The following is a 15805-nucleotide window of genomic DNA, read 5'->3' as shown; positions in this document are numbered from 1 at the left end:
TCTGTCAAGCCATATGCCTGTTCCTACTTACATACTAACGCCACTTTCTACCTCTTACCACTTCGCAAGCTCGCCAAACGCTGGATGCACTCCGCTCACGCAGCAGCGCAGCACTTCGTCTTTCTTTTCCAAAACGTCCTCCTGGATCGGACGATACCCAGCGATGGTCATGGGGATGTCGAGGTCCGCGAAGAGGCTCCTCATGACGTTGACGGCACCCGTGGATGCTATGCGACATCCCCCACACCCACAAGCGCGGCCCGCCCAGCGCGACGGCCTTCAACAGGTCCGCGCCCATGCGCACCCCCCAGTCGAATATGACCGTCAAGTCTACCGCGAAAACCTCCCATCAGCCTTTGACAAGAGATCACAAGCTTCAGCTCACCTTCCCCTATCGCGTCCGCGATCTCGGGCAGGCCGTCCAAGCTCCCAACCGTACCGTCGACCCACCAGCCGGCGTGGTCCGTGACGACAACTGCAGCGCGGCCGGTCTCGTGCCCTTGTACACTGCACGCCCTTGTACACGAGCGGGCGCCCTCCCGAGGTGTAACCACTCCTGCACGATGAACGTGACTGGGCCCCAGCGCTGCCACTCATGGCACAATAGCCTCGAGGTAAACTCACCTGGGGAAGAGTGAACAGCACCCGCTTTGGGCACCACTCGAAACTGTGGGCCTTCGGTTGGAAGGGAGGCTTTGGACGACGACGGGACGTGGGTGAAGGTCGGGGGGAGGGGAGAATCGGCTGGCTATGCCACATCGGGGGAACACACAGCGAACGCGACGGCGGTCCCACTGGTGAGCGCGCGCAAGTAGAGTAGCTGATTTGAAGGTCACGGCATAGTGGTGAGAGCGGAGGAGGTCGAGGGGAGCGAGATCATGTATGCGATCGAGGGCAATGGAGGGCACGTGGTCTGACGCGCTAGCGACGCGTATACAGCTCATTACGCAGCACGCACGCGTCTTCTCACGCACGCGTCTTTCCTCCTTTCTGCCTTCCAAGTTCCAACTACCCCCAACCGTCTGCGTTACCTTCACCTCATTCGTCCTCCAACCCAGCCCGCAACCTCGGGCGCCTTCCTCGTTGCGTGAGCCCGTGGTGTGCACGACTTGAACCGCCATCATGCCCCTGAGCTCCTCCTCTCCAAACCCCGCGCTCCGCATGTAAATACATCATTGGCCTCATATATGGCTGCTTCCGCTCTGCGGTGATGTTTGTGAGGTACGTTCCGGTTCCCCTCTCGACTCCATTGGCGGCAGCCCTTCCGCGACCCTTCCGCAACATTCTGGTGAGCTTTATAAGTGCCGGCGAGTTTTTTGTGCCAGTATTGATTGTTCCGCCTGCCCTCTTTGTAGTGGTGCCTATACGATTGGGATTTAGACTGTCTGTTGGATATCCACCGCCTGCTGCGTGGCTGACAAGGTGCGCATCCTTCGTCTTCCTCATTCTGCCCACCGCTCAATCACACCCCTCTCACCAACTCCATGCCTGCATACTCAGAAAGCTCTGGTCGTCACGTCGACGCTCGCTCCACTCTTTACTCCAGTGGAACCAACCTTGGTCTCATCCCACCTGCGACCTCAAGTCGCGAAATGCTCCTGGAAAGGCCAGACGTTAGTGTGGTATGGCCCCTGGATCAGTTCATGGACCAGCTCAAACTGCGCGATGAGGCCGGTTTCTCTGCGACGTTTAGTGAAGCTCGCGTCAACCACATATTCTCGATGTTCAACTCGATATTCGTGGACGGGACTGGCAAGCCGAAGGAACATGTGGTGGAGAAGGATGTGAGCAACGCTTGGGTAAATTCTCTTTTGCGCCCGGTGCTTGCATATCAAATGACCTTGTATGTCACCTAGGAGAAAATCGACCAAGCCCAAGCCCAGGACTACGCGCCTCATGGCAACCTCTGTCCTGAATTCTTTCTTGGACTCTCCGAACACAGAGCCGACGAGGGAGACCCGTCTGGGTTGAAGTGCGACGGCTACTTTGCCAAGCGGGAAGACAAGAACAGCATCGTCACTGGGGTCCCCAATTGGCCCTATCAGTGGTTCACAGTCGAGTTCAAGAGCCGAAGCAACTCCAACGACCCCTTCCAGGACGACTCAGAGCAGCCTGAAGCTAGCGCCACCTCACGTCGGCTTGTCCGGGGTCAGCTGTTCTCCTACACCCATCTCGTCTTCCACAACCAGCACCGCCGCTTTCTGTACATGCTCCTCGTCATGGGCTCTCAGTTTCGCGCACTCCACTGGGATCCTTCAGGAATCATCGCCAGTAGTCTCACCAACTACGCCGACACTGTCGATGGGACGAGGACGCTACTCAAAGTACTCTATGGCCTCTCCATGATGAGCGACACCGCGGCTGATTTCGATCCTACGGCGATTCGACTTAGTCCGACGTCGCTTGGGTGGAAGCGTATGGATTTTCTAGGCCTTCCCAAGTCTCACGACGTCGTTGCCACCGAGGAGGTCTCCCCATCTCCTGATCCTATGAGGGATCGCTTTCCTGAGCATCTCTATCACCCTCTTTCCGCCTTGGCACCCGACTGCGAACCTTTCGCCCCCGGCGACACTTTTGGCGACCCCACAGCAGCGGCTCCGTGCGAGAACATGGACCCATCATGGGGTGACTGCAAGGGCCCCTCCACATTCACCTATATCCGCTCCATGTTCGAACAGTCCTGCCAGAGCGACCGTCTGCCCCGATATGCTATCACAGTACAGAACAAGTTCTACCTGGTTGGTCGCCCTGCTTTCAATGCGGTGTTCTCGTCTGGGAGAAATACCAGGGGATATCCCGCACTGGAGTGGCACACCCAGCGCCTCGTTTGGTTGAAAGATTTCATCGACCATATTACGAGGGCTCCGGTTCCGAGATTGAATTCCTCCACAAATTCAGCAAGACCAAGGGGATCCATAACGTTCCTACCCTAGTTGCGCCCAGGAGTATCCCGGACAAGTTAGCTTCCTGTCCTCACGCTTAGGTGCTCACAGGCCTCAACAGGATGAAGGCCAACTCAGCATGGACGTCCCTCATACTTTTCAGGTGGAGCCCTCGAACCAAACTGGTGCAGGCTCGCGGCACATGAAACACTGTCGCTCTGTGGTTGTGGAGGTGTGCCAGGCACTGCCGACATTCAGTTCATCGCAGCATCTGGTTGATTTGGTGCACTGTGCATACCGTGGTGAGTCTTGATATGACAACACTGGGCGCTACTTAGCTCAATGGGTCTGTGTTCTGACAGCGCATAAAGACGCGGCTGAAAAATGTGACACCCTCCACCGTGACATCAGCTCAGGCAACATCCTCATCTGGCCCACAGTATCTCACCAAGATGGTTGTTCGCAACTCCGTCGCGAAGCAATGCTATCTGATTGGGAGATGGCGAAGAACATGACTAACACCACTCGACTCAGCCCCCCGTTACGGTGAGGGATATCACATTGAATAGTTTAAGGTCACTGAATAGCCTGAGCAGGGTACATGGGCCTACGCGTCCTTATTCCTCCAAAAGCATCTCACGAGGGTCACAAACATCGGCGACGACTCTGAGTCCTTCTTGCACGTCCTAATTCACCAGAGTGTACGCTTCGTGAAGCACAACTGGTCGGAGGATGACGTCCGCGAATTTTGCTTCCGGTACTTCGACTCCTACGCAGGCACCTCAGCCGCCATCGGCCACAGCTCATTCAAGGAGGAATGCATTCGTGCGAAGGCTCTGGTCCACCCCACTGGCGGGGATGCACTGCACTTTCTCATGAAAGACGAAGCTGGCAACCTGGTATTGCACCCTCTCAACGCCTTGATCCATCAGTTGTTCGTGCTCTTCTCTGCCCGCCTCCTAGCACGCGACTTCGATGAGCAACAGGCTCGGAACAACAAAATGATCAAGATGGCTAGATTTCAGTCTCGCCAGTCCGCCCTCTAACTACTCAAGACCTCGAGAACGTCGCCCGACTCGACAACCATGCGTATATGGACAGTCTGCTGGAGGGTTTTAGCTCTTCTGGGAAGCTGGATGGTGATCGCAAGTGGAAATGGCCTGCACAGGACAAGAGATCGACAGATGCGTTGCAGCATTACAACCCTGAACAGCCTCTTGGTGGCAGAAGGTCGAAGTCGAAGGTGGCGAGGACTTCTGGAATGCAGTCTGTGGCCGATGTGGAGGAGCGTCGCTGAGTGTCGGGATACGTAGCCATACCACTTACTCTGTAACCGCGCACACGTTCCTTCTGTCATATCATTTGCGTCGAGCAGGACATGCTATCTCACCATGGAAGAGGGACCAATACTCCGCTTGAAGCTTGCTTAGTCACTAGTGGCAGATACCAGAGGGACGTCGCCGTCTGCCGTCTGCCCTCGCTTTCCTTGCACAGTTAAGACTTGTGGGCTGTCGTAGGCCCACGGACACAGGATGCATGTGCAGGAGGGTGCTTTCGGAAGAGGGAAAAGCGGCTCTGTTGAACTGTACTCTATTACATGCTCATGCTCAGACGGCTAGAGCGAGATCAAGAGGCAGGGTCCGCCGTCGTGGGTGGGGCAGAGTAGTGCGGCGTCGGCGCGACGATCGTGGAGCCCGTGCTGGCACTCCCGCCCCCACGTCCGCTGGTTGCGGCGATGCCGACGGCGCTGCCGGGGAGCGGGGAGCGGGGCATGAACGAACGGCGGTTGAGGACGAGGCCCTTGAGCGCGCGGATCTCGCGCCGGAGGTCGTCCTCGAGCGCCGGGGGTACGGTGGGGGCGGGGAGGGACGTGCGAAAGGGGAGCGTGGGGGCGTACACCTGCCGTGCGAGGTGGCCGGTGAACGCAACGAGCGCGTCGAGCGTGTGCCCGAACTTGGACGGGGGAGGGCTTGCGGGGACCGCAGGGAGGGCCGCGGAGAGCGCACTGAGGGAGGCGAGGAGCGGGGGTGCGGGCGCGGAAGGCGACGGGTTGTAGGTCCAGATCGTGTCTTGGGTGGGGGCCGCGGGTACGCTAGGGGTAGGCGGGGATGGGGATGGGGATGAGGACGTGGACATGGACGTGGACGAGGGAGTAGGCAGGAAGGCAGGAGTAGTAGTGAGTGTTTGCCAGAGGGAATCCTGGAGGCGAAGGTAGTACGTTAAATGGGACGAATTGCACACAAATGGATAACGCATTTTAAACGCGTACCTCGTAGTTCGCCCCCTCTTCAGGGATCCATGGGAGTTTGGTCACAAGGACGCGGAAGAGGTCTGCCGAGGTGGCATTCTGGCCCGTTTTTGAACACTCGGCAATGGCGCAACGAAGCAGCGACTGGGCGGAGATGTCCCTTGACCCCGCGCTGGCCTCCACGAGTTCGTCTAGAGTGGAACATATGGCATACTGTGGCGGCTCTCGCAAGAGCTCGGGCTGTGGCAGCACTGCGAACGTGGTTTTCTGGGTGGCCTTCAAGTCGTTCAGAGTTTTTGTCATGCGGTCAAGAAGTGCGCTACGATGCACGTGTAGTGAGACGCGTGCCTGATATGTTTGCGCAATCCTAGGATAGAGGAAACGCTGCAAAGTGTCGGTGTCATGCGAGTACGGGAACATCACAAGACTCACGAAGTACGCAAGCAGAAGAGCAGCAGAGCCACCAGCTACCCAAGTGAACGCGCGCAAGATGTTGAGCAGCATATATGGGACTTTAGAGGGAGGAGGCCGGGGATATGTCCGGGGAGGTACTGCTGGGGCAGGTTGTGGCTGATATTTGTGACATTGAATACGGGGTATGTGCAGGAGAACGAGGACTGCGCACCAATTCATAGAGCAGCACGCTAATCTCAGTATCCGTCAAGCCCTTTTCCGCTAGAAACCTCCGCTTGGCGGTATGGTCTTCGTGGCTAACCTGAGGCGAGGCCAGAAATGCCCGCGCTTGCTGTAGGAGTACGTTGCGGTCGACGGTGAGTGAGGGATTTGCTCCATGGGTCTGGGGGGAGGGAGCTCGGGGACAGCAGTCTCCACGGGAGGTTGGGCATCTTGAGATGGTGCTGGAGGGTCGGGTTTCGGTCGGTCGCTATCTCTCATGACGGAGGAGGAGGCGTCTACCCAACGTCCAGGCGCTGGAGCCGGTCTGGTTGGTTGCCGGACGCAATCTGAGCGCGAGCGTGTGCTCGGTGACAAAGCGGATGCCGGCAGGCGTCCAACTGCTTGAGCTCACTGGCCAGAAGATGTTCAGCCTGCGGGCCAAGATTGAAACGACCTCTGCTTCGCAACTGTCAGCATGGGTCGGATCAGGTGTATGTATATATCGCGCAAGATAGAGAGGTTTGAAGGAGTCGAAATGGAGGAACGTCCTCGGCCGCGGTTGCGCAAGAGCCATTCGCCCTATCGTCATACGGCATCCAGCACTATATAATCGCACCCTGTGCCTGTTCGCTTTCTCCCACCCTCTACTCTATCCTCGCTCCAGCCTGGCTAACATGAAGGGTCTCCAAGACGTGGAGAGCGCTCCCATCCTGGAGAAGACCACGCAGGACGATCTCCTTCAGCCATGGTATACCGTCCGCTCCGACTGGAAGAAGCTCAGGGTTGTCTGCGTCGCCCTCGTCGCCCTCTTCACCCTCAACGCCTCTACGCCGTCGGGAGCTCGGGCTGCGAGGGTGCTGGTGGTCATGGCAAGCACTGGGCTCTCCAGGCGTTCAGACAGCACCAGAGTCTGACTCCGGAGCAGGTGGAGGAACTCTATCTGTACGTTCTCCTTCCTTCTCAACATCGCGCCTCCCTCTACCACTCGTGTGCAACACGCATTTAATCATGTTGTTTTCTATAGCTCCGTTCCTGACCCTGCTTCCGCATTGGCCGCGTCGCGCGAGTATGCCACACACCCCCACATTGCCGGGGGCATCGAGGACTTCGCCGATGCCCAAGTCATCCTTAAGCTCTTCCAGAAGGAGTTCGGCATCCGCGACACTCCCGGAGTTCCTCTCTTCGATGCAGGCTCACCTGAGTCGCGGCGGCCATCGAGGACATCCACAAGCTCCGCAAGCCAATCGCGTGGATCGACAAGTACTTTCCAGTCATGAACACCCCGCTTGACCGCGCACTTTCAATTTTGGGTGAGGGTGGGAAACCCGTGTGGGAGGCAGATCTGGTAGAGGACGGCGACCCGCGCGACCCCGAGGCTGGAAAATACCGCGACGCGGTACCGACGTTCCACGGTCTCAGCGCGGACGGCGACGTCAAAGGCGAGATCGTCTACGTCAATTACGGGCGTAAGGAGGATTACGACGAGATTGTCGCCAAGGGCGGAAGCCTTGAGGGCAAGATCGCCCTGGCTCGCTATGGCGGAGTCTTCCGTGGCTGAAGGTGCGTCTGCCACTTCTCCTGCGCCTTAATCCGCAATGTGAACCAACCCCTGCTCCAGATCAAGGGCGCTCAAGAGCGTGGTGCGGTCGGTGTGCTCATTTATTCTGACCCTCGCGACGACGGCGTCGTGACCGAAGAGAACGGCTACGCCACCTACCCCGAAGGCCCCGCGCGCAACCCGACGTCCGTGCAACGCGGCAGCGTGCAGTTCATTTCGATGTACCCTGGCGACCCAACCACACCCGGTATCCCCGCTTATGAAAACGCGACGCGCACGGAGGGTGAGAACATCCCCAAGATCCCCAGTCTGCCCATCTCGTGGGCGAACGCCGAGGTTCTGCTCAAGGAGATCTCGGGGACCCAGGCCAAAGATGCGTTCAATATGATGGGCACGCCGAGTGAGAAGAAGGTCAGGCTGGTAAACCATGGTGAGCTCTACTTGGCTCTGTTGGATGCTGGATGCTAAGGTACCGTCCAGTCCACACGAGGGTCATCCCTATTTGGAACACCATGGCTGTTATCCCCGGGCATATCAAGAACGAGACCGTTCTCGTCGGCTGCCACCGTGATGCTTGGGTTATGGGTGCTGCTGACCCCACGTCTGGGACAGTGTCGATCCACGAGGTTGTCAAGGGCTTCGGTGAACTTCTCAGGAGTGGTTGGAAGCCGTTGCGTAACGTTGTAATTGCCAGCTGGGACGCCGAGGAGGTAGGTTATTCTACCAAAGCTGGTCCCCGCTAACGCCTTAGTAGTACGGACTGATTGGCAGTACCGAATGGGCCGAGGATTTCCCTGAGTGGATCCAACAAAACGTAGTGGCTTACATTAACCTTGGTATGCTACTCATGCACCCTGTTCTTTGGCCAGCTGATTGATTTGTCACGACTTTCAGACGTTTCTTCTATTGGAGCCCAATGGACCGCTTCTGCATCTCCTTCCCTAGTACACCTCATCAAGGGAGTCGCCCTTGACGTCCCTCACCCCAACGATACCGATAAGACTTTGTGGGATGCTCGTCAAGACAGCGGACCGTTCCACAGTGGGATGGATGGTATGGATATCAAGACTATGGATGCGTCCCTGGAGGGGCACTGGGACTATGTGGAATCCGAACTCAACATTCCTCCTCTTGGCTCTGGCAGCGACTACACGCCGTTCCTTCAGCGTCTTGGCGTGAGTGTCAGTGCTGTCAAGTTGTTACCCAAGTATTCAGCTCTGAATAGGTCGCAAGCATGGACCAAGGCTTCAGCGGAACATTGAACGATGCTCCTTACCACTACCACTCGGTTTACGACTCTCAAATGTGGATGGAGAGGTACGGTGACCCCGGCTTCGTACGCCACGTGCGTGTACACATCTTGAGCGACTCCGACATCTCGCTCACCTTTTCCTCAAACAGGTTGCCGTCGCGAAACACCTCGGTCTCGTCGTTCTCCGGCTGACAGACTCGATTATCCTCCCCCTCAACACCACACACTACACCACTGAGCTCGATGCCTATCTCGACAAAGTCGAGTCGATCGCTTCTTCCCTCGGCGCCGCCGCCGACTTCACCGACCTGCGCAAGTCGATCGCGGACCTGCAGGCGGCCAGCGCCGCGCTCGACGTCGAAAAGGTCGCCGCCGAGCGTCACTTCCGCGAGCTCCTCGACAAGCTGCCCGGCCGCCCCGCCCACGCGCAGGGGCTCCCGGGCTGGGTCAAGCGCGTGCTCCGCAAGATCCTCCGCCACGGCGTGCCCGCGCCGGTGCGCGAGTTCATCAAGGCGGCGAAGCGCGTACAGGCGGCGAACGCGAAGCTCGTCGCGTTCGAGCGCGGGTTCATCTCCGAGGAGGGCATCAAGGAGCGCGAGTGGTACAAGCACCTCGGCGTCGCGCCTGGCAAGTGGCTTGGTGAGCGTCTTCTTCTTCGTGCCGCCATCATCGTGGCCCCGTTGTCGCGTCGAGTCGGTTCTGTTCGTTCGTGACTCGTCTGTGTTGTTCGGCGACGGTATCCCCGTCTTGTGGCGCGCATCTGGAGGACGGTAGTGCTGACCCTGAGATTTCTCAGGCTATGGAGCGACGACGCTCCCGTCCGTCACCGAGGCGCTCACTTTCGAAGGGAACGCGACGCTGGCAGAGTTGGAAGCTGCTCGTGTCTCAGCGCTCCTCGACGAGCTCGCGAAGACGATCAAGCCGTAGTCTGTAATTGCTCCAAGACGGATCGCATATTCTGGGGCACTGGGATGCTCTACGTGTGGTTTTGTGTCTCTATCGTCGACATCTATCATGTGCGTGCCAGGGTCCTTAGAAGATATGCTTTATTCGCTGCCTCTTTGTAGACTTCAGCTGGTGATACGTCGGAAATCTCAGTAAGACCTGCCTGCCAATGGTCGGCTGCTGCGCGCATATGAAAGCTTCAAGTCCTTTCCCGTACATAACTCGCAGACGTAGCTAGCATGTCTTCGCCTATCGTTCTGCGCGATACGCACATCAAACGACTGTGTCGCTGCCGTTCTCCTCATCTACAGTCTCCGCAAAGGCCGCCACGACACTGCACGCCTCGACACCGGACTGTGCTTCTTCCATGTCCTCCTCGTCTCCTCCCAGAACCGTCGCCGCTCCGTCGCCCCCCTGCGCTCCTTCGTCAGGAACGGTCTCCGCGCCTTTCCGTCTCTTCGGCTCCCGTTTCTTCCACCCTCCCCGCGCTCGCCACCTTCTCCTCCCTCGACCGCATCGATGCCCTCAAGTCCCCGCCCCCGAGCCGCGGCCGCGGCGGGACGGCGACGGACACGCCCCCGCCGTGCTCCGCGAGGAGCCGCTCGAACGCGCGCCCGCGGAGCTCCGCGTGGACGACGCGCGTCGTGTGCGGCTCGTGCGGGCAGCGCGCGAACGAGAGCCGGACCGTGCGCGCGGGGGCGCCGAAGTCGCGCGTCCACCCGGGCCAGAAGTCGACGTGGTCGTCCGGGCAGACGTGCGCTTCGATGCGCGGCGAGCCGCGGTCTGCGGCGGACGGGGGTCGGAAGTGCGGGGGCGGGACGGCTGTGGGGAGCGGGGTGGGCGGACCGCGGGAAGCGAGGGATGGGAGTGGAGGTGTGGACCGACGGCTCGGCGGCCGACTCGATGGTGCCGTGCTGGCACCTGGAGGGCGACCACCAGCCTCGAAATCCGGCTTTTGACCGCTCGAGGATGTCGGCCATCGCGGTCTTGAGCCGCGTGCGCGTCGCCCCATCCTCCGACACGTCAATGCGTGGTCCAGTCCCGCTGACCTGCACGGTCGCCCAGTGTGCTGGCCTCCCGTCCAAAGAGTTTCGGTGGCACAGCCCAAGCACAAGGACGATCGTCTCGCCCACGACGTTGTTCATGTTGGCGAACATGACGACCTGCACCGGCAGCCCGGCGGCGCTGGAGGTGATCCCAGACCCCGGCCGGAGCCGGAGCCCCGTGAAGAGGCGGTAGAGCCAACGCGGAACACGGAACGGCGTGCCCGGGACGCTGTCGGGCACGAGGGTGAGGACGCTGCGGGCGGGCGCCACGGGCGGGGCGGTCGCGATGTAGAACTCGCGCCAGGAGGCTCGGAAGGTCGTGCCGCGGAAGGAGAGGTTGTGGAAGTCCGCCCCGAGGTGAACGACTCGGATGTAGCGCGTGGTGCCCTCGGAGCGGTCCTCGAAGCGCGCGCCGACGTGGTATGTCTGGTGCGAGCGCTCGGGGTCGGGCGCGACGGGATGGAGCAAGAGGCCAACGTGCTCTTCATCGGTCTCGCAAAAAAGGACGGCGATCGTGTGGTTCCCTATCTCTGCGAGGGGGAGGCGGCACTTCATCCCGATGTTGGTGGTCTCGAATGTTGGAAGATCGTAGCCTGGACCGAAAGGTCCAACCGCCTTCCGAGTCTGTCCCTGTGAGGGTGTTAGTCCCAGAGGGGGGAATAAACAATCCGCGACGCACATCCTTCCGACGCTTGCACTGGACGGCAGTGTAGGGCTGTAAAGCGGCCGAAGCAGAGAGCCGAGGCGTGTAAAACATCCGTGCGAGGAGAGCGTATCGAAAGTTGCGAGGCGAGGGTGCGAACAAGAAGTGTTTTGAGGTATCCTCCGATATACCGTCAATGCAGGAGGACTCCGCTTCATCGAAAACCAACGACTTTGAGCGTTCCGCGGAGTGCCGGTCGCCCCATGCGAAGAGAGTGGTGTCTGAGGACTGCTTCGCGATCTCTTGCTGGAGACGGTAGAACGCCCTGTACCCTCCCCGTATAGAGTCGGCATGTGGATGTCGAAGAGGCCTAGAAGACAGTAAGCCTCGTCTTCGAGGCGAGTCGTCGTGCGCTGAGCTGCCCAAGTCATGCGAGTCGCAACAGGGATGTTGGAGAAGGGAATCTGCCGTGTGAGGATCGAGGAAGGAATGGACGTGATCCCGGTGAGGTGGTCTGCAAGCTCGTTCTTGGTACCGAGTCTCTTCCAGTCACTGGAGAAGAAGACGACAAGCGCGGGGGCGAGGAGCTCTTGCAGCGTCCAGCCGCGTCTGTGCCAGCGGGCGCGGCAGAAGGCGGGGAGCCAGTCGCGCGCGCGTTCGCCCGACGGCACGTCGGACAAGTGAGCGTAGCACACCTCGGCGTGAAGATACCAGATGAACATGGAGTTGATCGCCTCGGAGAGCTCGGTGCTGGAGTCCTTGTCGATGCAGCAGGTGTCGATCCAGACCCATTCGTATCCATCCTTCTCCGCTTGGATGCAGCAGTCGCGGACCTTCGCCGATAAGTGATCGCGAGCGTCGAGACCCTCCGCACGGCATCTTCGAGTGATCTCTCGGACTTCTCGGAAAGACTGCTCTCCGAGTGGGTCCCAGGTATGGGAAAGGATGGCGTAGCCGCCTGGAACGGCGGATGTGTCAGCGAAATGCGTCAGAGTCGCGGTTGCTGCTTGAAGCAACCACATAGTCTCATCAGAAAGAAGTTGGGGGGTGGTGTGAACGAGGGGACGGACAAGATACGCACCCACCAAGGCCGTATATATGTCCACCGTCAGGCGGCTGGTGCCGCGCGGCACACATGACCGAGGAGGAGTCCCCCTCCTCCACAAACTACCCACGTTCTGTCGGTCTGAGTTCTTGATCCATCGGACACGGAACGGCGCAGTTCATGCTTTGTTTATTTGCTTCTTCGCAATTTCGTCCCGAAGAGGCATACCAGAAGCGCCCGTACTGCAAGCTCACGGCCAAACGGCGACGACTGGTCGCTGTCCACAAGCCATCCCCTGGAATGTATACAGCCCTCGGAACGGCCAAACATCTCGACTCAGATGGTTCATCATCACGGTACGGATCCTTCAATTTATCACACCTAACCAAAAGTAGCATAGTGAGTACTCGTCATTCTCCATCGCCGTCGCGGATAGGCTACGGAGTACATATCCTGTGGACTCTAGAAGTTATCCACGTGGCCAGTCGTGGTCGATATGATTGTACGTATGCGTGCGAGAGGTTAGGAGTCCGTCTATGTCCGGGCCGACGCGCGTGGACGCGTGGACGAGAGCCATACGACGTGTAAAGTAGGGAATTGCGAGAGAGGTGGGTCCGCTCTGCTGCGCAGAACGGGGCCCGAGCGACAGGGCGAGGGGAGCGCGTCGCCCACGGCGCGAACGCTGCTCCGCGCGGGGTCGGGCTTCTATAGATAGAGATGCCCATATGAGCGCGGCAACCACCAGCGCCCGACGTCGCCGTGTGGGTGGGGTTGCTGGGGATTGCGCGGAGATGAGCTGCGGCGTGCAAACACGGGGGGCGCTCGAGGCGCAGCGTCGGATACAACGCCGGCGCAGGGTGTGTGCGCGTAACAACGAGGGAGTCGTGGCGGGTGCATCGAGGATAAAGCGCGTTGCGGTGAGGGAGGATCATTGAGCGATGGATGCATCATCGGGATGTCTTCCACAAAACCGTCGTCCTCAAGCCCCCGGCAGACTCAGCATTCCCCAAGGAACGAGTTCTTTGGGAACGGCTGGTGGAAGTCGTCCACCCATGTGGTGAGGTTCCAATTTGAGTAGGCCTCGATGTACTGGTTGATGTAGGCCGCGGTGGGGTAGTCCGGGGGATCGCAGCCGATGTTGATCGCGTTCACAGGCTGATACACGCGAATGTAATCCACACGCATGTGCACGGGGAACGGCAAGTGAGAGAGGTCGACAGGGCCAAAGTTGAAGGACATGCCGAGGTTCATGATGATGTACTGAATGACGAGCGTGCGTCAGTGCTGCGCGCGTCCTGTATACCCCATTGGACGCACCATCGGCTCTCCGGGAACCGGTCGTTCTTGAATTTCCACGAGCGAGTCTGGGCCCATACCAGGGCCCATGAGCGTCCATGAGACCTTGTTGTTGGATATCCAAGTGATGTACTTGTGGGTAGCGTGAGCGTCGTTACACAGTTGGCACGATGCACACGGCCACTCACCCCGTCTTGGAAGCCAGGCTTGTACTCAAAACCGTATATGGAGAAGCATCCCAAATCTCCTTCATAACAGTTCGGATCTGTTTCGGTTACGACAGATGTGGCTTGTTGTGTTGCACTGCCGGTGAACGTGTTCTGAGATGAAATCGAGGGGTCGGTAATGATCTCGTTGGCGCTGGTGTTCAGCCACTGATAGGCGTGGTTGAACGGCTGAGGGCGACGAAACGGTAAGCTAGGGTCTATCGGAATTCGTCTTGACGGAACTCACCGCCCACTGCGCACTTTGAGAGACCTGTGCGATTAAAGTCCCTTCCGTAATTTGTGCCTCGAACATGTCAATCTCAGGCGCAGCTCTGCCAACGAAGGTTCCGTCCGAGTGCTTCGGTCCTGGATGGCTCTCGCCCGGGCAGGTGCATCTCGACAGTCGCTGCCCCGGTAGGAAGGAGAGGACTCCCCCTTTGCCAGTGTCGCCGTCCACGGTGGCGGCTTCCGGCTGCCCGTTGACAGTCTGGTTCTTGACCGTTCCCACATCGCACGTATCATATGTGTACGGCCACTGAGCGAGGCAACGATCGATCAGCAAGACGGCAAAAAGGCGAGTCCCAATAAGAGACGCACCATGCCTTCCAACGTCGCACCATACCCAGCCCGGCCCAAGTTCCCCATTGTCCAGATGGCAGGCCACAGGCCAAGAATGTTGTTCACGCCTGGTAGCGATACGTTCGCCTCGATGTATCCGCCTGTGTAACAGAACTTGTTCCACGTCGACATCATGCCTGCAGGCAAGAAGGACGGGTGAGCGGCACGCGCCACGGCTTGCGAGACAGATTGCACGAACCTCCTTGATAGTTCAAGCCATGGGTGTCCTTCTGCGAAAGGGTGATGACAAGGCTCCCGTCCTTTGTCGTGATCGCTGCAGGGTCGTACCATTCGAGGTTGTTCGTCGCCCAGTAATGAAGGTCGACAGCCTCCCAATACGGGTCGTCGCCGGGGTAGAAGGTGCGGCCGTCGGTGTTGAACTCGTCCGAGAAGACGAGCTCAAACTCCTCTCCGCTGTTTAGCCACGAGGTCGACTTCCGGGCTGAAGCCGGCGTGGCTGGGTCGATGGGGCCGCGGAGTCCTCGAATGTCGGGTACCTGATCAGGCGCGGCAGCAAGGTCAGCAAGGACATATGCGGTGCAGATCGGTGACTGTGGACGCACCTGCCCGGATCCGTTTGTTCCGCCGAGATTGAACGCGCCGAGGTTGCTGAGGGGAGGGGAGGTGACCGCAGTAATGACGGGATAGCCCGCGCTGGAGCCAAATGTTCAGGTTAGCGCTGGCGTGCGAGCCGGGGTGGATACCGCGGGGAAACCTGGGATGGATGCGGGGCCCGCTGCCGGTAAGAATACCTCCGCGCGGCAAGGGAAAGACGAGGATAGCCCCGAGACCGTGGGGATCCCGGAGGCGGGCCGGGCGCAGCGGACTGGGCGGGAGCGGGCGCTTCGCTTGCGCAGTAGGAAGGACGGGAATACAACACGCACAATAATGTGAGGATGCCGGTGACGATGACGAGAAGCGAGCCGAGGTTGATGATGCCTCGACGGTTGATGATGCCATCGTGGCTGGTGTACTCAACGAGGCGGCCGTTGACGACGGGCTCGGGCCGGTGCAGCTCGTCGTCGTCCTCCTTGTCCTCGGGGAGAATGTGCGTTCCCCATTTGACGGGGTCGGGGGAGAGCGTGTACTGAGCGTGGCAAGCGTGAGGCGGGGGTCGTGGACCGAAGCGGGGATACGCACCTGGTCTCCGAGCGAGAGAGGGCGGCTGCCGAGGTAGGGCGAATCGGAAGCGGTGGAGAGCTCTGGGGTGCTGGTGGCGGCAGCAAAGCGGTGGGATATGGAGGGATAGGAGACGAAGGCGGCGGAGGAGAGAAGGGCGCGGCGGGAGGAGGAGGTGCGGAGGGAGGGAGCGGCGGCAGACTCTATCGAGTTGCCGGAGTGGCGGTTGAGGTCGGGGACGGGGATGGGCTCTGGGGAGCCCTCGAAGGGGTTGGCCATGGGGACGGAAGGGTGGCGGGTCGGAGGAGGGAGAGAGAGGGTGGCGGGGGGAG

The 15805-nt window shown here is 59.5% G+C and overlaps 6 protein-coding genes across 6 annotated transcripts; 2 read left to right on the top strand and 4 right to left on the bottom strand.

Moving 5' to 3' along the window:
- Positions 1-54: 54 nt before the first annotated feature.
- Positions 55-1121, bottom strand: BXZ73DRAFT_74269 (uncharacterized protein; the record flags this gene model as incomplete). The annotated part of the gene is made up of 6 exons (XM_048022002.1): positions 55-196; positions 252-330; positions 386-475; positions 625-748; positions 773-820; positions 975-1121. The coding sequence occupies 6 exons, from the start codon at positions 1119-1121 to the stop codon at positions 55-57; spliced, it is 630 nt and encodes a 209-aa protein (XP_047882101.1).
- A 363-nt stretch (positions 1122-1484) lies between these two features.
- On the top strand, positions 1485-3928 carry BXZ73DRAFT_74268 (uncharacterized protein; the record flags this gene model as incomplete). Its single annotated transcript, XM_048022001.1, has 6 exons — positions 1485-1784; positions 1857-2738; positions 2861-2958; positions 2994-3184; positions 3221-3321; positions 3479-3928. The coding sequence occupies 6 exons, from the start codon at positions 1485-1487 to the stop codon at positions 3926-3928; spliced, it is 2022 nt and encodes a 673-aa protein (XP_047882100.1).
- Positions 3929-4508: 580 nt separating this feature from the next.
- BXZ73DRAFT_74267 (uncharacterized protein) lies at positions 4509-5975 on the bottom strand (the record flags this gene model as incomplete). Its single annotated transcript, XM_048022000.1, has 5 exons — positions 4509-5081; positions 5152-5514; positions 5563-5700; positions 5756-5805; positions 5846-5975. The coding sequence occupies 5 exons, from the start codon at positions 5973-5975 to the stop codon at positions 4509-4511; spliced, it is 1254 nt and encodes a 417-aa protein (XP_047882099.1).
- A 444-nt stretch (positions 5976-6419) lies between these two features.
- BXZ73DRAFT_74266 (Zn-dependent exopeptidase) lies at positions 6420-9482 on the top strand (the record flags this gene model as incomplete). Its single annotated transcript, XM_048021999.1, has 11 exons — positions 6420-6599; positions 6620-6687; positions 6770-6917; positions 6965-7288; positions 7364-7733; positions 7784-8013; positions 8058-8139; positions 8249-8478; positions 8529-8648; positions 8705-9194; positions 9352-9482. The coding sequence occupies 11 exons, from the start codon at positions 6420-6422 to the stop codon at positions 9480-9482; spliced, it is 2373 nt and encodes a 790-aa protein (XP_047882098.1).
- Positions 9483-9773: 291 nt separating this feature from the next.
- On the bottom strand, positions 9774-12211 carry BXZ73DRAFT_97323 (HET-domain-containing protein; the record flags this gene model as incomplete). Its single annotated transcript, XM_048027328.1, has 5 exons — positions 9774-9914; positions 9997-10283; positions 10321-11176; positions 11226-11470; positions 11521-12211. 5 exons carry the CDS (start codon positions 12209-12211, stop codon positions 9774-9776), a joined length of 2220 nt encoding a protein of 739 aa, XP_047882097.1.
- Positions 12212-13230: 1019 nt separating this feature from the next.
- Positions 13231-15752, bottom strand: BXZ73DRAFT_97322 (beta-glucan synthesis-associated; the record flags this gene model as incomplete). Its single annotated transcript, XM_048027327.1, has 9 exons — positions 13231-13494; positions 13552-13662; positions 13719-13925; positions 13984-14271; positions 14334-14491; positions 14554-14851; positions 14918-15008; positions 15239-15441; positions 15495-15752. The coding sequence occupies 9 exons, from the start codon at positions 15750-15752 to the stop codon at positions 13231-13233; spliced, it is 1878 nt and encodes a 625-aa protein (XP_047882096.1).
- Between the last annotated feature and the right edge of the window lie 53 nt (positions 15753-15805).

The sequence above is a fragment of the Epithele typhae genome (assembly GCF_022376455.1).
Source record: "Epithele typhae strain CBS 203.58 chromosome Unknown BXZ73scaffold_4, whole genome shotgun sequence".
NCBI lineage: Eukaryota > Fungi > Basidiomycota > Agaricomycetes > Polyporales > Epitheliaceae > Epithele > Epithele typhae.
The sequence above is the reverse complement of the archived record's forward strand: the minus strand, read 5'-3'. Positions and strand labels throughout refer to the sequence as shown.